Here is a 20,600-nt window from a genome sequence, read left to right as displayed (position 1 = left end):
CTCCACTCTGCTCAAATTCTTGTTCGAAATTACAACACCAGCACAAGATGGCAGTGGGAGGAAGTGGAGACATGCCACCCATCTATATATACACAGTGACTGACGCTAACATTACTTGTGTTAGAGTGAATTCTGGGAGCCACCCAACTAGTAATTTTGTTAGCGAGTAAAATCAGCTGGATATTCTGAATTTATTGTTTTCTGTTAAGATGTAGGATATGCCGATATTGTTCATGTTTTAGGAGCCTTCTTTTTACATGTTTACAGCACATTGGGAATGAGCATCTCATTTGTCAAGTTTGTGACAGAATTTACTGTCAGCTCCTTGTGTCGGACACAAACCGAATAGACAGAGTTTTTAAAGCTGGGGCAGGGAAGCATACCCAAAATAAAAGCCCACATTTCTGGAAAAACATTCACTATTTTTAAACATTATGAAGTACTTAATTTGGACTCAATAAGGGGCCATTAAGTTAGAAAGGACCGAGCCCCTTTACATTAATCAGAGCTGCATGGCTGCATGGCAGGGGGAAATATTAGAAGAAAATTCACTTTTATTAACCATGGAGCATTTTAGAAGAAATATTGTCTTTTTCTGAATAAGGGCAAACACCAGAATATTTTGTGCATGTAACTGTAGTGAATGTTACGGCCAGGTTTACTGATGGTTGCCCAGGCTCTTGGGGTAAATGCTTATGCACAGCTTACTCTACATCTGCACTAACTTCCTGTGTGAGGATAAATGACTCATGCACACACACACACACACACACATTTTAGACATCATCCAATCTAAAACGGGCTGATTGCATTCAAGTGCAGCAGGCTGCGTGTCTTGAGCGCTCTCTGTGGCTGCTCTATTCCTCTCTGTGTTTTTTCCACATTAACTCAGTCAGACTAATTTCCCTGAAAAAGCAGCAGAGACACTGAGTGGGGGCGGGTATTAAATGTTTAGGTGACTCAAAGTTTAAATACATGACTGAAGAAAATAAATGTGTATTTAATAGAAAATATGTCTGAAAAGGGAAAGATTACATGCAAATGGCCTATGATCATTTAGTGAAAGTGCTGCCACAGTGCATTTATAATGCACCTGATAGACAGTAAAGATACACTGTGGTAACTGAGCCAAGAAAAGTACACAAAGTATTCAAAAATAAATGTATTTATTAATACTAATACTAAATACTAAGTTTAATCTTCAAAGAGGAAAAGGGTGAAAAAGTTGTATAAAAAGGTACAGTCTGGTGAAAGTGTGTGATGAATGGTATTATTTACCACTTCCTCTTTTTTTCTCTATAGTACAGCTTAAAGGGATTGTTCAGCCAAAAAAGAAAATGTACTCATTATCTACTCACCACTATGTCGATGGAGGGGTGGTTGTAGTGTTTGAGTCTACAAAACACTTTTGGAGTTTCAGGGGTAAACAGTGTTGCAGCCAAATCCAATACAATTGAATTAACTGGTGACCGATTCTTCAAAGGTAAAAAAACGACAGAAAAAAATACATAAAATGCCTCCATACTGCTTGTGTGGTGTCATCCAAGTGTCCGTAAGCCCAGACGTTCAAATTTTGACTCGAAAAGTTGTCATTTACACCATGAGTTTAGCCTTTTAGCCCACGAAAGGAGAATAACAGCAGAGGGTTAACCCTAACCCTAACCCAGAGGACTGAAGCTGCAATTATGTTTGACGGACTGTTCGTCACGCACGGCAACTGTGACGTGAACGAGACACGACATCACAAGCCTCAGTACATGGGATGTTGGTCTCTACCAAGAAGCAGATTGTTTTTAATGTAATACACCCCTCTTAACCATCGTCAGTATATAAAGATATGACAGCTCCCCAAAAGTGAAGCCAAAACATCTGGATTGCCCCCTGCTCACTGATTGCAATATAGGTCATAAACTTTCTCCATGTCCACAGATGGGACAAACTAAAAAGTAAAAAAAACAAAACACTTCAAATACATTTTTCTTAAAGATGGACTTTGTCATTTTAGGTATTTCTTATCACTCTGGTGTATGCTCATGTTTCTGATAAGTTCATTTTAATAATTTATTTAAAGCTGTAAAATCGGGGTGAAACATTATGATTGACAGCTGAGACTGACAATGAAAAGCCAACTGACAGAAATAGAAACAGGTGTGACATTTGTTTGAATGGATTATATAACTCAACCAAGTACTTGCATATGGATGTTTTTACTGTAATCTAATGAATGGACACCAACGTAATCTTAAAGAACACAAAGATAATAATTCATTGCATTACAGTATTCATTTGCATTACAAATCAGTCTTGCAAACTATACATGATACGTAGCGTTGGGGCAGGAAAGGTTCAAACTTTTAAAAAAACCTTAACACAGGGCAGGTCTGATCCACACTGTTCTGACCTCAAACTAATTATGTCTGTCTCCGTTCTTCACTTTCAATCTCTCCATGATGTGATGATGATCTCTGTTTTGTTTAATGGGTGAACCATGTGCTGCCTGCAGGAGGTTACTCTTCACCCTCCCATGCACACACACACACACCCAAAGGCACACCAAGCTGCCAGTTACTCTCTAACACTTTTCTGTCATTTACAAACAGATTTCAACGTTGCAGAGTTTCTGTCTGAATAAGTAACTCCATCAATCGTCACTTTTTGGTTTTTCCATGTTACAACCATTTGAAAGGTCGCAGCTCATTCATTACAAGAGCTTGAAGTCAAAGGTCAGGGCGTCCACACACGTCTACTCAAATGTCTTAAAGGGGACATAGCATGCAAATTCCACTTTGTTAGTGCTTCTACAGGTTAATGTGGGTATCTGGCATGTCTACCAACCCAAAAACTCTGGGAAAAAAACACTCGCGCGTTTTGTTATAGTTCCTCTAAGTCAGAAACGTCATGCTTGAGTGACTCGATTGAGCTTCCTGGGTTTTGTGTCGTAACAAGGCACTGGAAGTCTCCCTACATCCCCTACCACCCCCGTCCCCCACACTCGTTACGCCGGGTTTACACCGGAGGCAGCGAGGCTGCGAGGCTGCAAGGCAGCGCAGCGCCGTTCCCATGTTCCCAGCGCCGTTCCCTGTTCACACGGGACGAGCATTTCTCCGCGCTGGTCAGCCCGCGATTCACTCACATGTGGCATTTGTCTGGATCGTTGGGACTGGGAGGCTGCAGCAGCTGCTCGGGCGCGACCGCTCGCTCTCCCATGCGTGAGCTGGAATTTGTGTCAACGCCACAAAGCCAGCAGTGTGGAAGACTTCCGCAGTGTTCAGCACTACTGTAACACTGGTCAAACACACAGAGCCCCCCCACTCGTTACGCCGGGTTTACACCGGACGCGGAAGCGCCGCTCTCAAGCGCGCAGCCGCCTGGCTGTTCACAAAACTAGTACACAACTACAGGAAGTAGCCTACAGTGGAGTCAAGGGAGCAGCTGAGCTAGCATCACTGCCAGCAAGCTTATCTGTTCGCATTTTATATTGTTGAGTTTGGGGTCACATGATAGAGACAGATGAAGGCATCAGCAGGATAATTGACATCATTGCTATCTAGCTAGCAAGAAGTTGCCTATGCATACAGCAGAGGTATGACAATACAAATTAGTAAAACTGTACAACAAAGGCACTTAACTTAGTCTTTACTTAGCTCAAGCATTTCAAATTCATGCAAACTAAATGTTTCATTTTGTGCAAAAAGGTTGTTTGTGTCCTGGGGCTTTTATTAATTTGCTTGAAATGTCCAGAGATGAGAGGAAGAAGGAGAGAAACTACAAATAAATAACAGAACTGAAGTTTCTGTTGAGTTCAGTGAGAGATGGAGCTGAACAAAAACACACAGACAGATCACCACGGAATCAAGCTGTGTCTCAATTCACAGACTGCGTCCTTCAGCGGCTGATTTGGGTCCTTCAAATGGTTGAAGGACCCAACCAATGGTTGGATCCATCCTGGCCCAAACCATCCCAAGAATCTATTTGCTTCAGTGACTAACTGGTTTTCATGGAGGTTAGGGTTAGAGTATCATGCGTTTTTTAAAAAACTATAAAAAACTATATATTTTTATACTTTATTTGTAAAGCACTTATCTAAACAAGGTTACAAACTGCTTCTCAAAATACACGGCAAAAAACAAATGAATAAAAATAAAAGTTATTCAATTCAGTCCAATTGAAAACCAAGGGGCATTTAAATTTCCTTGTTGTGTTTAACTGCAGCTCTGTTGCCAGGTAACAGCAATAAAGGGCGGGGCGAGCTGATGATGCTGATCACGAGAAGTCTTTGTGGACCAGAATGTTTTAATTTGGTTCTGCTTGGTCTACTCGGCCCTCTGCCTCCTATATGGGAGGGTCCTCTGAAGGATGCAGCCTTGCATTGAGACACAGCTACAGTCAGCACTAGCTAGCTAGAGCTAACTTGCTCGCAGCCAGTGTACATTCTCCATCTGCCATCATTTTAATGACTTCACATGATCTCCTGTAATCAACTTGTTGAATCTAGATATCTTTGGAAGTCATTGTAGCTAAGAAGTGACTGAGTGACGATGTTGGTGACAGAACTCTCACCTCAGAGTATGACTCAGGAGAATGAGGAGAAAAAGTGAAAACTCAAACTTGGGCCTTTTGCAGTTTTTTGGACTGGAAGATTGGAGGAGATGGAAGCGAGTGAGAGTGGGGGAGTGTGTTCGGTGAACAGCCATTCATCCTGAGCTAAGGGAAGGTTTCCAAATCTCCCCCCGACATTCTTCTGGACTCAAAGAAGCCCCCCGGCACAGAAGTGGCCCAAAACTGGCAGAGACCGCCTTGTCGTTGCCAGGGACAGCCACTCTGCCGAGGTGTTGCTGGGGCCCAGTGCTGTTTTGTCTCCCCTCCTCACCTCACTTCCTGGTTTGGAAAAGGAGGCTGGCGGATCATTAACCAGCAGAAGGACCCAATAGTGCACTGTACTGTATGTCCACACTTAACCATGTCTTCATTCAGTTAGCTATTTCACCCTTCACTGCCAGTCTGCGTCTTTTTGAGGTGAGGTCGGGGTCATACTGTTCCATACTCAACTTTTGGGTTCAAAATGTTACAATATGTCCTGTCACTGGATTAATACATTCTTATCAAATGTATATAATTCAACAACAAAGAAGTATCATCCGACTTGGTGCTGCTTTTAATCACCTTGCACCACAGCTGTAGAAAATATCTGACAAAACATACAGTGTTAAGGACTGTGAGCATTGTACGAAACTTTAACGCCCATTTTTTTAATCCATTATCTGTGATGTATGTTCCTAACTTTGAGAAATGTGTCGTAGGCTGTGAATATGGGTCTCACTTAATGTTTTGGTTGTGTGCAGCAATTGCTACTGAAAGGTAAGAGACAAAACCTGAAATTGAAAAAGGAGGGGGATGATAGGTGTAGGGTGACATGGTGCAGTGATTAGCCCTGTCACCTGACAGCAAGAAGGTTCCAATCCCGGTTATGCTCATGGGCTCTTTCTGTGTGGAGTTTGCATGTCCTCCCAATGTCCAAACACTTTGAGATTTGAGCCTCTAAATTGACCGTGGGTGTAAATATGAGTAATTAGGCCCTGTGATTCGCTGGCGACCTCTCTCTCACCCAAAATCAACTGGGTGGCATTGGGGCAGGTGAGGGGCGACCATGACCCTCAACGGATAACTGGTATAGATAAGGGTTAATTTAAATCTTCTCATTTAAAGCCAGATTTTCCCAAATCTGTTTTCTTCCAGGCACATTCTCTGTGTGGCACAATGTCCTAATTGCTCCATTAATTTAAAATCTACATTCAGAAAGAATCACCTTTTAAAATACAAACAACCCAAAATCTGGATATACATAATCTCAAAGTACTTCCCATGGTAAGGTCGAGACCTTAAAATGTAAAGGTTTGTAGTTGTCCTCGTGGTGTGAACAATACAGAAGTGATCAGTGCTTTGCTCTGATCAGGAGATGATCTTTGTCAAAAGATTTTTTAGTGGTTAGCCAGAGCTACAGGAAAAATGTGTGATTCCTGATCCATTTCTTAAGCACGAGGATTGTGTCTCACATCAGGGAAAATTCCTTCAGGCCACATATTTTACACTCACCAGATGTGTTGCATTTATAGACACACAAAGGATATCCTGTTGGAAATGCTAGTGATGGATATAATAAGACTTACAGCTCGTCTATTGAATACTGTATCATGTGTACTGAACCTAAGAATGAATCCTCTTAGCCCCTGAATCCTCTTAAGGACAACCCGTGAGTTTCCACCCTACATGCCTGCATTCCTACTGGGCCACAGTCATTGGGCAGTGCCAAGCCATCTATCTACCATCCACCAGAGTATCTGGAAACAAGGTAACTGCATCAGCTCCTTGAAGATCATTAAGGACCCTTTTAGAAATTATATACCAAGGTAGTTAAGGAGGTTAGGAAGGCTGTGGAAAAACATACTGGAATGTCCCCAGGAGCAACCAAGAGACTTTTTACATGTAAAAAAAAGATTCAGTTTTTCCAGCAGAAAACATGCAATGACTCAATAATTATTAAATCGAAGTGTCACGAAAAGGTGCAAATAATGTATTTTTTTATAATGATTCCATAGCTGCTTTAATTTACACATTCTGGTATTGCATTGCGATTCTGTCTCAGTTGGACATTTGACAATCATCATTAATACCAACGCTAAAAAGCAGCTGTATTTGTACTAGGAAATAATTCCTGTTTTGGAAAATAATCCGATATCAAAGTCATTTGCTGTGGTCTACTTGAGTTCACAATAATTGTCTAGAGGGGATTTTTTCCAAAATAATTTAGCTCCTGTTTTATACTTATGGTTAGCAATGAATAAAGCTATGAATTCCAGCATAATTTGGCAAATAATATAGGCATTTAAACTTTTTAGCCTACAGGTGCCTCCTCACGCATTTAATTCTTGAGTTTTGTTTCTTGCCACCTGATGAATGTTCATTGGCTTTTAATTTTTTTACTCTCTTTTAATTTCCACTGATTTCTGTGAAAAATATGTGGTTCCACAAAATGCAGTGTTCATCAGCTAGTCTCTAGTCAATGAGCTAAATGGTGCAGAAAAGTAGCTGTGGATACAACTAAGAAAAGCTACATAGTCTGTGGTACTTATCTGTAGGTTCATTATATTCATTTGTTCATTGTTGCATAATGTGAAATACTGACTTATGCAGCCTTAAAGATTTGTTGTAATTTCCACACAATAATACATTTAGGAAAGTACATGACAGATACCATTCTGTTTTCATTCAGTTTTACAGATGACTTCTGCAGTTATAAAACCCCTGTCCTATCAATGAATGACAGAGATGTGTATGTATGTGTGTATGTAACTGTACGTGAGTTAAAATATTAACAACTACAAGCAGATTTGGCAGATAAACTTGGTTTCATCATCAACAAAACTGTTGATGATAAAACATGAAGACACAACTTCACTTTTCTAAGCTCCTCTTCACCGGCATCATCGTCATATTTTCCCCTAAATATTATATAATTGTATTTTATTTCATTTTTGACAAAACAAAAAGATCATAAGTCTGAGTTATTTTGTACAAATGACACAAAAAAGTAAAAAGGTTAAAGTCTTTACTGGGTGAGTGCTGACTTACAGAGAAGCTGATGGGTCTGTAGTCATCAACAGAGAGTGTAAACAGGGATAAGAATCAAATTACAATAAACGATACAATAAAATAATATATAATAAATATATCCTATGGAGAAAGATCTGCGCCAGTCAAAATAGTTTTAGTTCATTTTATTTGGTTTTATTTTATTTTCAAAGTGCAATGGTGAAAATCTCCTTTACAGTAACAGATCGTCTTAAATTAATTTTGAATAGAATGAAAGTGAATAAGCCTGAGATATTACACACAACTGATTGTATCATGTAGCTTAGATGTACAAATGCCACTATTCAGAAATAGGACATTAAACATGACAGGAATCCTCCTTTAACATGTCTTTATGTTCTGTCTCTGCATGACTGCCAAAAACACACAGAATGAAGTTAAAATTTGTCTCTTGTTATTTGCACTAACCGTGCATGAATCTCTTCCAGGAAAAAGTCCAACTGTGTTATCTGGAAATCTTTGCTAATTAACAAACGAAACAGAACCCTCCTAAATGTGGAAAAAAAGATAAAGGTCTGATTAACAAGGGCTGTTCCTGGTTAACTGAGTAAACCTGCTTCTTGGAACAGGCGGCTGCACTTTGTCTTGAGATGATTCGTGTGGATAAATTCACACGTTTCTGTCCGGCATATGCAAATTCAAAGAATTGTAAAAATGCATTTTTTTAAACAAAAGCATCAAAATAAAAGGATCACACTTAAATTGCTATGTGTCTCTAAGGATGATGATTTATTACAGGTTATAATCAAACACATATCCTTTTTTTCCATGCCATAGTCAGAGTGGCAGTTTGTCCTCAGAGAGTCTTCTAAGGGTTCAACATTTTGGGAATTACTGAATGTATATTTGCTTAAGTGCTAAGAGTGAGATGAGCAGATCTCTGTTTGTACGCTACGTATGAAGCTACTGCTTGATGTCAGCTTCTTAGCTTAGCATAAATACACAATGACGAGCAGGAATCCGCTGACATCGTCCAGCCGCACATCTTCTTCCAGACCTTTTACTCTCACTCCTCATGTGCATATTTGTGTGACTCAGAGAGATATGCAGAATAGTAAAAGATGGCCACAAGCAAGTCACAAGTTCCCGCTCACCCACGAGTCTGGGTAAAAAAGTAGCAAACACATCCACCCTCAGACCACAGTGTGCCGCAGTGTGACTGACTCATTCCCCTGTCATTACTTGATGTTTACACTTGATGTGCAAAAAAGGCTCTGCTCACAACTTTGCCAGCAAAATGGTGGGCTGGGGTGGGGGTGTGTGGATTGATTGTAGCTGCTGCTCTCTGGGCAATGCAGGGGCTGCTGATGCTGAGCCGAGCGGCTGTATAGCAACAGGCAAACAGCCCAACAAAGCTGCAAGTCCTCTGGGGACGTTATTAGAGCCGCTGCTCTCCTAGGAACAGCATGAGGAGGCTCAAGCAATTTATCTGTCAGAAGATAACAAAACATGCACGTACTGCACAGTCCCCAGGAGAAAAAGAGGTCTCAGTAATATATTATATAATGTGAATATTGAGTTTGACTGTGAACATTAAAGCTGAAAAATTGCAGTAATAAACTCATACAAAACCAGAGAATACCATCAAGATGAGGTAAATATTTTTACTGCAGATTTCATGCAAAACTAGAGCCAAACAAGATCTAGAGTAAGTATTGGACTTTTTGTCACAGGACAAAAAAGATGGCTTCAAATACTTCTCTGCATTTTAGGGATGTGCAAATAGCGAGGCCAAGGGATGTGGCATGCCGCATTTCACATGTCAAGTCTATATACCCCTTTAAAGTGTTTTAAGTTTTATTAATTGCACATTTTATTTTATATAATTTTGTTTGGAAATACGGCTCGGGGTAAAATAACTAAAACTATTGTTCCACCTTCTGGTGGAACAATATACAAACGCTAACAGTTACTTGAGCAATTGTCACCCCCAAGTCTGAAGATGTCTCCCACATCATCCCCATATATCTTCCTCGACTTGCCTCACCCATTCTAACAGCACATCCATGAAATTGGATAGTTAAGTCTAAATATGCATTCCTAATTCACATTACGTCTTGCCACTGGTGAATTACGCTTAAGAGTTTAAGTTGGTGAGAGTTGAAGTTGGTGCCTCTCTGTCTGGAGCATCGAAGTTAGATATAAAAGTCCCTCAACGTAGACGCTACGACGTACTGTTGGTTGGCCCTTTTTCTATAACCTGACCTTGGTACTGCTTAAAGAGAGAAGGAAGTATCTGTGGAATTAGACAGGCATTATTCTCCTGTACAGAAATAATGTAATATAAAATATACATATTCTCATTTTCCTCATCCTTCATACAGCATCTTTGTGACCATTTCAACCGTAAGTCTAAAATGATTGTGACCAGCCATACACTATGGATAAAGAAGATCAAAAGCATTTTTTTTCAAATGCATTTCAATCAGCCTTTTAAGTATATAGTGTTATATTTTAAGGTTCATTTTGCTGATCTAGTTATGGTTAGCTAGCCAGAAAAGAAGCTAGCTAGCTAACAGCTAGTTAGTATTGCACCAATTTCTCTTTCTCAATAGTAATGGATTGTAAAATAAGACTTAAATGCATCAGATGTGCAAAAGCAGCTGTGTGAAATGAATGGCAGGTGTTCTGTAGCGAATACATAGTGTACAGGTCATCTTTGACCCATGTGTGTAAAAGTCATGTAGAAATACAAAATGTAAGTTTGTTTATAAAGTAAGAAAGGAAAAGGGGAAATAATGATTTGTGGTAATCAAAAACAAGATATTTAGGCTCCTTTAGGCTCCTTTGATGACATAGGAGATGGGTCGTCTATATTATCAAAGGAGCCTTCTCCTAAATGTAGAAGGGAGAATAAGCTATAAAAGAATATAGCAAAGAATTTTTGACCCATGTTGTGCATTAGAAGGGTAGTGATACAAAAATAATTTATTTAAAGAGTATAAGGTTAAAATTAAAATAAGGATTTGTGATGATTAAAAACAAGTTATTTGGGGAATACCTGCAATACTGAAAGATTAAATTCATTCATTGCAAAGATAAAGAAAAAAAAACTGAACCAGGTAACTTTTGACCCATGTTGTGTATCAAAGGGTTAAGCTGAAAGAATAACACTTGTTTGTGACTTACTATTTAACTCCACCGAGGTTTTAAATAAAAGAACACTTCTAATGATTCATTTAGCAAAGAATTCCTTGTTGTCAGTTTGCTTTAATGTCACAGTGTCAGCGGTCATAGATTCCTTTGATGTCTTAGACTGTTGCAAAGGTAAAAGATTTATACAATCTGAAGAGAAACAACAGTGTTTTTGACCGGAACAGATGTATTAGTCTGTATGTAGTGATCTTGATAGCACCACCTACACTCTTAACCCGAATAAGTTGACTTTACTTGAAAATTTCGTGGAAGCCCGTTGCCTTAAACCATTTAAGCTAAAACTTAACCAGTCAAGTTGTATTAACACAAACACTTAATTAATCAGAGCACATATTCAAGTTTACATTAGCTATCTTCACTCAAAATCATTAGTTAACATAGATTATTTCTTAGTTTAATGAAATTATCATTTTAAGTTAAACAGAGTGTAAGTAATGTCTTTTCTTTTAATTTTATCATATGAGATAGCAAAATACATAGTTTCAACAAAATTGTATGGAAAGTAAGACATTATCAATAATTTAAATTTCCAAATGCATTTTATTGTTAACAAAACCATTTAAATATTTTATCACAGCAGTGAAAAAGCTTGTCAATCTAAAGAAAAGTAAAGACACACAAGAACTAGCACCATTTGTGAACTTCATAGACTTAGGGTAGTTGGGATAAAATAAGTATGCTAGTCCAAACAGAATACACATTGCCTTTGGCAGGCCCATCAAAACTTCTCCCTCGATGATGATCTCCATTGAGGCTGAACTGAGATGCAGGGAAGACGAGAGCACAGCACTTTCATGCTCAACAAGGAGGATCCCAATATCAATATGGTCATCATCAGAGTCCTTAATAAAGAAGATAAACATAAGAGCACAATGACAACTCATTAAATAAATATCACAAATGTTTAGTGATGTAGCCGAAAAAGCTTGGAAACGGCTATTGCTAGTTTATACGTTTACTCGTGTAAATGTCTTAACAGTTTGAGCTCAACAATAGACCACTTATCCAGCCTCAGTGGATTGGGGTACTCAGTGAAGAGAAATATTTTTGGCAGATTAAAAACCACTATTTTCACATGAAAAGTGGAACAATATCTTATTCTTTTAATTGTATGGATAAAACTATGCCCATATGGTTTTACAAATAATTGTACAAGTTTATACAATATGTTTAGATAAGCTTACATAAAGAAAGAAGTTACTTACAAGAAGTAGAAGTGAAGAAGTCTGTCGGGTTGTCTCCCAAGAATAATGGGAAGGCCTCCGTGTGGATATCAGCTCTGTCATTTTTTAGAGGGTAAAATGACACTTGTTAGATAATATAATGACAATAAATGAATGGTTTATAAATGAAAGCTGAAACAACCAAGCACAATTTGGATTGTATTGCACAATTACACAAGTAGAACTTTTCAGAAAATGTTGTCATGACATTGGCAAGTACATGATTGGTATGCAGCAACCTTGGTATCTTGTGAGAACTGTGAATAGCTGCCCAACCTTCCCTCTATTGGATCAAAATATTTGAATACGTGCAGGACTGTGCCCATCAACACCTTCATAGAATTTCTGCTTGAGGTTCTTGCCCCCAAACCTTTTGAACTCCAAGTAAACCTGAAAACAACAGAGAATGTTACAGTATTACATTAATACCACCCTGCACCTCTATAATCACAGTCATTTAAGGTTAAAATAATGAGCAGTTCATTAACGAGCCTCATTGTTTCAACAAAGCACAGTGCACATTTGGAATCGGTATGAACAGCGAGCATGAGCCCCAAGTACATGCTACATGCATGCTAACACATGCTAACACTAAATTCAGAGTTTAGCTGACATTTTAGCTGAGAGTTTTGCACAATTTTTCATTCACACACACACCATTTCATTTGGTGTAACTTTAATTAACACTGCTTTTTAAAAAAAACTGTTTTCATAACTTAAAGTTAATGTTTCGCTATCGGCAGCAGTCTGTGAGCCGACAGAAAATTTATAGCACATTGACACTTACTTAAGAACCAGAACCGAAAGAACCAGAAGACCAAGAAATCGATTAGTGTCGTTAAATCTAGAATAGAATTTAAATTCCCCAAGGCCCAAATACCATTATATCTAAGGCTGTTATACCTATCAACCACTGCACTGCGCCCCAATCAGCTACTTGTGCCGTCTCAGAGTGAGCGGCTTCGCTATCAGCTCTTCTGGGACATCTCACTTTCAGAAGACACCATCTGTACGTTAGAGTGGCTTAAAACCTTCCTTGTAAGCATTAAGTGGTCGTTCTAGACCAGTTAGCTGGTCTGTGACACACGCTCTTCCTCTCACGTTATCATCAGTAACATCCATCAATACATGTTATTGACTTGACGACCCTTCGTCGATGACATGGTTGTGGGTTATGTGGTCCAGGGATTCTGCATCGTCCGTTAATAGCGATATATTGACTGGCATGGATCCGCGGCTGAGACGTGACTATGATCTGATGGTGACTGATTTTGGCTGCGATAGACTATATGGGTCATTCTCCAGACACAATACATCACAACACTGACGTTACTTAAATGTTACCTTATATGCTAACCTATTTGACTCTCTTCTCCGTCTAACCTGACTTTACCTTTTTAGTGTTTTTAATTTGTTGGGTTAAGGAGCACCCTTAAAGCTGGACAAGGTTGTATATAATGTTTGTTTGTTTGTTTGTGTTAAGCATGTGTTGTCACTGGACCATCATGTTCCAGAGAGCTGTCTGAAAAATACTTAATTTAAACACACTCACCATTCCACTTGGTGGTGATGCTTCCAAACTCTCACAGTTCTCACAGGTCAAGTTCTCCTGTCTGACGCAGAAGCAAGGGACTCCTCACACAGAACATGTCCCAACTTCTGACCGACAGAAATTCAAATAAGCCCCTCCCCTCCCTTACAGAAAAGCAAAATGTTAAGTTACCTCTGCTTAACATGGTCATTAACACTGGATGCTACAGCTGAATAGTAAACAACTAATTTGTTTTAGTAATGACATGATGTTTGTACAAAACAAGATAGAATAAGTAATGACCACTAAAGAAGTTTATTTCAAATAAAATCCGGGTTTAGAGTGTACTGCCAAAAGGAGGTAAGCCTCGTTTTACAACTTTAATTCGATTTACATAAAAATTGTCACCGTGTGGTCCACACTTGATGGTGTGGACCGTAATGCGTGGTTACTGGGCGTGGTCCAGCGCCGCGTGACGGACGCAGGAAGAAAACGCAAGCAAAACGGTCAGGTCCCGCACAATGCTACCCGCAGCTCTATAATTAATTTGCCTTTCTCAATTACTAATATTTATAAACTTTATATTCCAAATCCCTATGTCTTTCTTACGCACTTTAGGTCACTATGTTGCAACCTCAGCACTTTCCCTTGTGTAAGACTTTATTTATTCCATGAGTTGGTGGATGAGTGACTAAAATCCAGCCGGCTTCAGTTAGACAGTGGCGATAAGCGTACATGGCCATTCATTCAGAAGTATGGGCCCATTGTTAAATTAAAACTTCTATCTCGGCGTGGTAGTAAATTAGCAGGCTTGTGGAGGAGACTGGCACCGCACGGGGGCAGGAGGAGGGGACGCGCTTGTGCGCAATGGAGAAAAAGGAGGGGGGTGGGAGGGATGTGGTGGTGAGAAAGGGGAGGAGGGGTACTCTGCATGTATCGTCATCTCAGAGTGTGGAGGAGGAGGAGGAGGAGGAGGAGGAGGAGGGCCCGCCTTGTGGCTTCCTGGCCCCCTGCACCGGACGGGTGTATTATAGATGCGCATGTATCCAGGCAGCCGGGCGGCGGAGAACACTACTGGACGGGTGCAATGTAACCGGAGGTCGGGAGAGACTATAGGACACAGCCCTTAAAAGCGGGAGGGGAGGGTTTAACCATTAACCAGCATTAACCATTGAGGCAGCTGCGCGGAGCCGGTAACGGTACATAAGGCGTGCGCACCGGCGTCCACGCCTCAGCCTGAGCGCGTTACCAGGAGCTGCAGGACACATGCAGCAGCTACTCGGGGTCCTTGTTCTCTCACTCATCTCCCCTGTGGACCGCTGACACTGAAAGGTAACTCACCCCCATGACCCCCCCAGCTGAGGAGCCCCTGTGTGACTGTACCTGCTGTTATTTCAGAAAGAGACAGACAGAGACTGTGAGAGCCACGGCTTGTTCCCTCGGTGTATGAAATATGTGTGGGGATGACAAAGAGTGGAAAATGACGGTGCATGCGCTTTCATGATTTTTGCATGAGTTACATACTCGTGGTGATAGTGGCGGTGACACTGGTGCGCAGCCCCGGTGCTGGAACACGCAGCCCTCTGGCCCTGTTTAAATGAGCAGCAGAATAGAAGAAGGAGGGCTCGTCTATTCAGGCCTGACCAGGGGAGCACTAATTTACGCCTTTGCCATGTTGGGTTCGGGCGGTGTTGGTCCTGACTACTAAACAGAGGATTGTTTCAGCGGGGAAAGCCACAGTCTGTGTGCGGATGTCGCAACATGCAGGCGGATGAGAGCTGTGTGAAGTCAGCAGCAGTGACACTGGACGCCTGCAGTGTGGCCTTCAAAATAAAAGTGGTCATGTATTTATTTATATAAGTGAAAAGCCAGGGGACATAGTTCGTGACATCTGTGCCAGATGTGAGTTGTCAGTTCAGAGGCTAAACTGACTTTAATAGGCCCAAAATATATTTTTCAGTTTATGTTCCTCCTATCGTAAAACTGTGTTTGTATATGATTCAGTGAATTTCTGTGATGCTTGTGAAGCGTAGATCAGGGATTCCCAAAGTGGGGTCCGGGGACCAGGGTTCTTGGAAGGTTGCAGGGGGTCCCTGGCAAACTACTGAAGGTCTGTTTGACTATTTTGGTCCTGAAGTTCATACAGTTCCTGCCATAAAACATTGAAAGGCAAAAAGCTTTTCAAATAGCGGTTGTTGGTCTAGTTAAATGGTCCTCAAAAATATTTGAGAGATTCTGGGTTGGGGAAAGGAAAAAAGGAATGAAGAGGGACATTTGTCAGCCTCACCTCCACTGTCATATTTGTTTTCACAAACAGGAATAGTTTACTTAATCCATCAGCTCTGTTTGATATGGAGCTGGTCATGCATTTGTCCATAAACCTTCCAGTTTATGATTATTGAATAGAAGACAGATCAAATTTGTTTATAATTAAAAGATTCAAATACCTCTTGTTAGGCTGTTAATTGTATTTCTGTAATTTGGGAAGCATGTGTCCTTTAAATCTGCTTAGATTGACCTTTTGTGTGTAATGTTTCAACATAACACATATTTCCCACCTGGCTTCAGAATGTGCTTGTAGCAGGATGGTGGGGTTGTTTATTTTGAAAGGTATGGCAGGATTAGTTGTCTTTGCATTGCGGTGGCTTTGCAGGTGGTGCGTGTGATTCCAGAGGATGTAAGGCTGCACCTCTGTTAATGGGGGAATATTTTTAGCCGGCGGGAGGAAATTCGTCGCTGGATGAAACAGTTTTTAAACTCACTGTTGTATTCTCACTGACTTCTGCCACAGTGCCAGTGACAATGACTTACACAGCGTTTGTGGAACTCAAAAAGAAAGTTATGGTACTTTAAAAAGTTTTCATCATCCACACTTGCTGCCAAATGTTTTTCTTCAAGCTGTTTTATTTTAAGTTATTTTATATCTTAGTTTATTATATATGTATATTATTGTTTTCTAATAAACTTAATAGAAAAATACTGAACACCACTATACTTTATATTTATACATTTTGTATTGATAATTTCACCACAAGTACACATTCAGAGGCAGTTGAGATCAACTAGCTATTTGGGAATAAACTTGAAACAAAACTGTGGAATTTAAAAATTTGAAATGAATAATTAATGAATTTGTCCTTTTCCCAGGTGACTTTCCACCCTGGTTGGGGAGGGACTTCTCTGCAGCCGGTAATTCAATCCTTGTACTGCAGACCTTTAAATATCTCCCTTGAAAACCTCCAAGCGGCCACGTGGTGTAAGGTGAGACATTCCCTGCCTGGTACACTAACCAGTCTGACATGATCAGTGGACTGAGAGCATGACCAGCCTGCGCTGCACTCTGGCCACTTCAGACCTGTGATTTAGACTGTTGCTGCACTTTGGAGGACTGTTTTCAATTAAGTGACTGGAGGGGATTTCTGTGGTGAGTCCCCGAGCCCATTGTTTTCCCTTCTCTTCTGTGTCGATCAACTATGCTTTCTTCTTTTTTTTGTCAGCCTACCCTGAGCACCTTGCAGTGAATGGAGAACATACTGGTTCTGCTCCCGAAGCACCGACAGGAACACAGGCTCTGCAGACGCTCAGCTGCATGTGCCTTGCTGCAGGTTTTTTCTCACAGAGCAGTTTTCTCCTTGTCTTTAATAGAGACATTCACTTCCTGTAAACCTCTTTAATGGGATAAATCAATTGGACTGATCAGGTTCAATACCAGATCAGGTAGACAATTCTACTTTGACCTTGCCAAAACAGTTAGGCCAAGGCACGTTGAGCTTTCTTTGTCAAGCCCACTGTCTTCCAAAGGCTTCCGCATGGTACTTTGGTTGAAAGAACAAGAAAAACTCCCCGACATCGACATGTCCTCCGGGGCCATTGAGGTGAAGAAGGAGGGAGGCCCCCTGACACCGGCCTTCCTCAATTCCAACAGCTCTGTCCACCCGGTAATCCTCACTCAGGGCTCTGAGGAGGTGAGCCCAGGGACCGGGGCTGAGTTTGAGCTCACAGAGGTCACATCTTTCCCAGAGAGGGCCGGTGAGACCGGGGAGGATGAGGAGAGGTCAGAGATTGTGGTGGCGCTGGACTGCCGTGCCAACGCAAAAGGTCAACGGGAAGAGGACGCTCTCCTGGAGAATGCAAGCCAGAGCAACGAGAGCGACGACACCAGCACCGACCAGAGCCCTGAACCACCGGTGCCACTCAAGGAGACCTCCTTCTCCATTGGCCTACAGGTGGTTTTCCCTTTCCTGCTGGCCGGGTTCGGGACAGTGGCAGCAGGAATGGTGCTTGACATCGTCCAGGTGAGTGATCCAAAACATATAGGTAGTAAACAGCATATACTAATAAAAAAATGATGTAAGAATCTAATAAGAAACTGCTGAAGCAAAATAAACGATTCAGTGTGGTTAGTTCTCCCTTGAAAAAATATTCTTCATATCAACAAAGAGGGTCCTGCTCCTGTAAACAAGAAATAGAAATGATGGATGACGTAATGTTTTGGATTCTTAGGAAGATAATGGGGAGATTCAGAAATGTAACAGCTGAAACAATTTCACACCAACAATTTAGGAGTGTTGCACTAGTTGTATTCAAATGTCCAGAAACCCTCATTCAGACATTAACGTAGTGATTAGAGCTCCACTTTTATTCCCTTTTCTTACAGACCAGTTATTTGTGAGAAACAACAGGATCTCTGTCTTATTTAACCCCTCAGTAAAGTTAATGTAAGTTAATCTACTGTTTAACAGTTTTGCTTCGTAGCAGAGCCGTTGCTCCAGGCAGACATTGTGAACTGAGTTGCACTGTGTAAGGGGCCATGGAGCATTTGAATTAACTGGTTAAGCGATCCCTGTTGGCTGTGGCATGTCTGCTGCTGGCCTATCTGATCGCATGCCTTCAGGAATGCATGGCTGAGACAGTGTCACACACTCATCACATATCCTTCTATTAGAAATGTGACGTACTTTTATAATGTCTGTCCTTCTTCACTGTAGTGACCGTCCTGCTCAGAGTTTATCTAAGTGAAATGCCAGCCAGAGTCATGCTGACAGGTCATATATTCCTTAAAAGTCAGCTTGTGGTGCAGATAAAGCTGGAGGTGTCAGGCTGCCTGGAGACCAGTCCAGGCACATTGTGTACACGCATACTGATGCCAACATGGCAGACCCCAAGAACTCGGCACACACGGGAGGGGGACAGGCAGGGGAATAAGTGTTGTTTCTTTGAGCACCTGAAATGGCAGAACACTACTTGGGCTAGAGTCTGAGTGAAAACAAAACACAGTGCGGTGTCAAAGCCTCTATTACTATGTGGTTAGGTATCCTCACTAAACCAGGAATGCAGAGGTTTGAGGTCAAAGAAGTTTTCATGCTGCCTCAACTTAGGCACCATGCTGCTGCGGTTTCTCCAGTTTCCAAAACACTCAGTGCACAATTCCTTCAGAGGTGAGGCAGGGAAGCAGGAGATACAGATGGTACAGGGCCTTATCGTTCCCCTCGAGTCAGCCATCCTCGTGACTGTGGGCAAACCTTACAGAAATGTTTGCTATGACATGCAAAGTGAAGCATTTCTGAAGCGCCTGTTCTTATGAGTTCATCCTGAGCATCTAGCAGGTTGTCTCATTGCCTAATGCCCCTTCCATGATACCGTGAAACGCTAACTCAGCTAATCCTCCCTGCCCTTGCCTGAAGGTAATTGTCTCTCCCTCTCTCTCTTTCTCTCTCTTTGGTTTGGTTTGACTGTGCCAGTTCCTTTGCTAACCGTAAGCTAGAAAACTCTAAAATGTTTAAGCCTGTAGTTAATGTGCCTGTCTGTCTGTCTGAGTTTAGAAGTTGCGGCTTGGATCAGTGCATGACTTGGCATTATGCACAACTCTCTATAAGACTTCTTTGAAATCTGACCTTTTGAACATTGTTCACTTCGACTATCTGTGGAATACACACACACACACACACACACAAACACATAGAACTTCTGGCGTCATTCCCATTCGAGGTTGGCCCAGAAAAGACTCTCCAGACTGGTATAGAGGAGCAAGACGTCTGCATAGTTCTGCTCAGCTACTTGGTAGCAGCAGTAGCAGAATGACCTAAAACTGTCGGTCTCTCACCGTTTTTTTTTTAAAAAACACCACCCACTTCTTTATTGGTTTGTGTTACGGTGTTTGCCACTGCCGAGGCTTTCGTCATACGGAATTTGGCATGGTTTCGTCTAAACTGGGTTGTTAGACACCATCACAGCCCCAGACATGTTGTTTGAAGCTGACCGACTGGCTCACTTGGACTAAAGGTTAAACATGGTTTGTAAAGGTCATGCCTTGCTATTTTTTGGGGGAATGCGAGTGCCAAAGCTCAAATAGATGATTTGTGACTTGCACTCACATAACACAGTTTAAGGTTCTATCACCTACAATTCTGTAATATATACGGTCAAACTATAAATCAAGACTGCAGTGTAGTGTCATAGTCAGTTGTGCATATATGTCTGCCTCAGAGTCTAGCTGTCTGTCCTGTGGTCTCTGTAGACTAAAAACACCAAAATAAAGCAAATATGTGGGACTTAAGCCTCAAAAACAAACACAGTAAAACTACAGGCAGCAGTAAACAGGAAATCATAGTAGACATAAAGGTTTAACACCAGCCAAGCCCTCACTGCCCACCAGACACCATTTCACTCCAACCACATCCACTTGCCTGGTTTTTACTCAGGAAAACAGCACGTGGGTTTATTCTCTCAAAGTGAATCATCTTTCCAGCTTCTTAGTTTCACTACCTGCCCCTGCTGAGAGAAGTTGTAACAGCTCATACTAAAACGCAGCTGTATTCAATTTTTTTTTCTTAGGATTAGTCCGTGTAATCCCGCCAAAAGTTAAGAATATATGATCTAATGGACTAAACATTTTTCTTTTCAAAACATTCAATGGTGTCCAATCATTTGCATTGATTGACTGCTTCTATTCATATTGGTCAGCCTGTTAATCATTTACAACATATTAGCTCACAGTTATTAACAGCTGACAATATCACAGACAGGTACTTGGTTAGGAT

The 20,600-nt window shown here is 41.1% G+C and overlaps 1 protein-coding gene and 1 long non-coding RNA gene across 3 annotated transcripts in view; one reads left to right on the top strand and one right to left on the bottom strand.

Moving 5' to 3' along the window:
* Positions 1-11,330: 11,330 nt before the first annotated feature.
* LOC118105303 lies at positions 11,331-13,662 on the bottom strand. Its single transcript, XR_004695111.2, has 4 exons — positions 13,582-13,662; positions 12,269-12,419; positions 12,012-12,085; positions 11,331-11,648 (listed from the first exon to the last, which is right to left on the bottom strand). It is a non-coding gene; the product is annotated as an uncharacterized LOC118105303 (long non-coding RNA).
* Positions 13,663-14,594: 932 nt separating this feature from the next.
* slc41a1 (solute carrier family 41 member 1) overlaps positions 14,595-20,600 on the top strand; it is a 29,837-nt gene continuing 23,831 nt past the window's right edge. The window contains exons 1-3 of one of the 2 annotated variants that reach the window (XM_035149723.2): positions 14,595-14,892; positions 16,708-16,821; positions 17,058-17,855. In XM_035149723.2, coding sequence (XP_035005614.1) covers positions 17,370-17,855 — 486 coding nt within the window. In that variant the 5' untranslated portion in view covers positions 14,595-14,892; positions 16,708-16,821; positions 17,058-17,369. The other variant, XM_035149715.2, reaches the window with a different exon arrangement.

This window comes from Hippoglossus stenolepis, chromosome 3, assembly GCF_022539355.2.
Source record: "Hippoglossus stenolepis isolate QCI-W04-F060 chromosome 3, HSTE1.2, whole genome shotgun sequence".
Classification (NCBI taxonomy): Eukaryota; Metazoa; Chordata; class Actinopteri; order Pleuronectiformes; family Pleuronectidae; genus Hippoglossus; species Hippoglossus stenolepis.
This window is presented reverse-complemented; position numbering and strand designations above follow the sequence as displayed.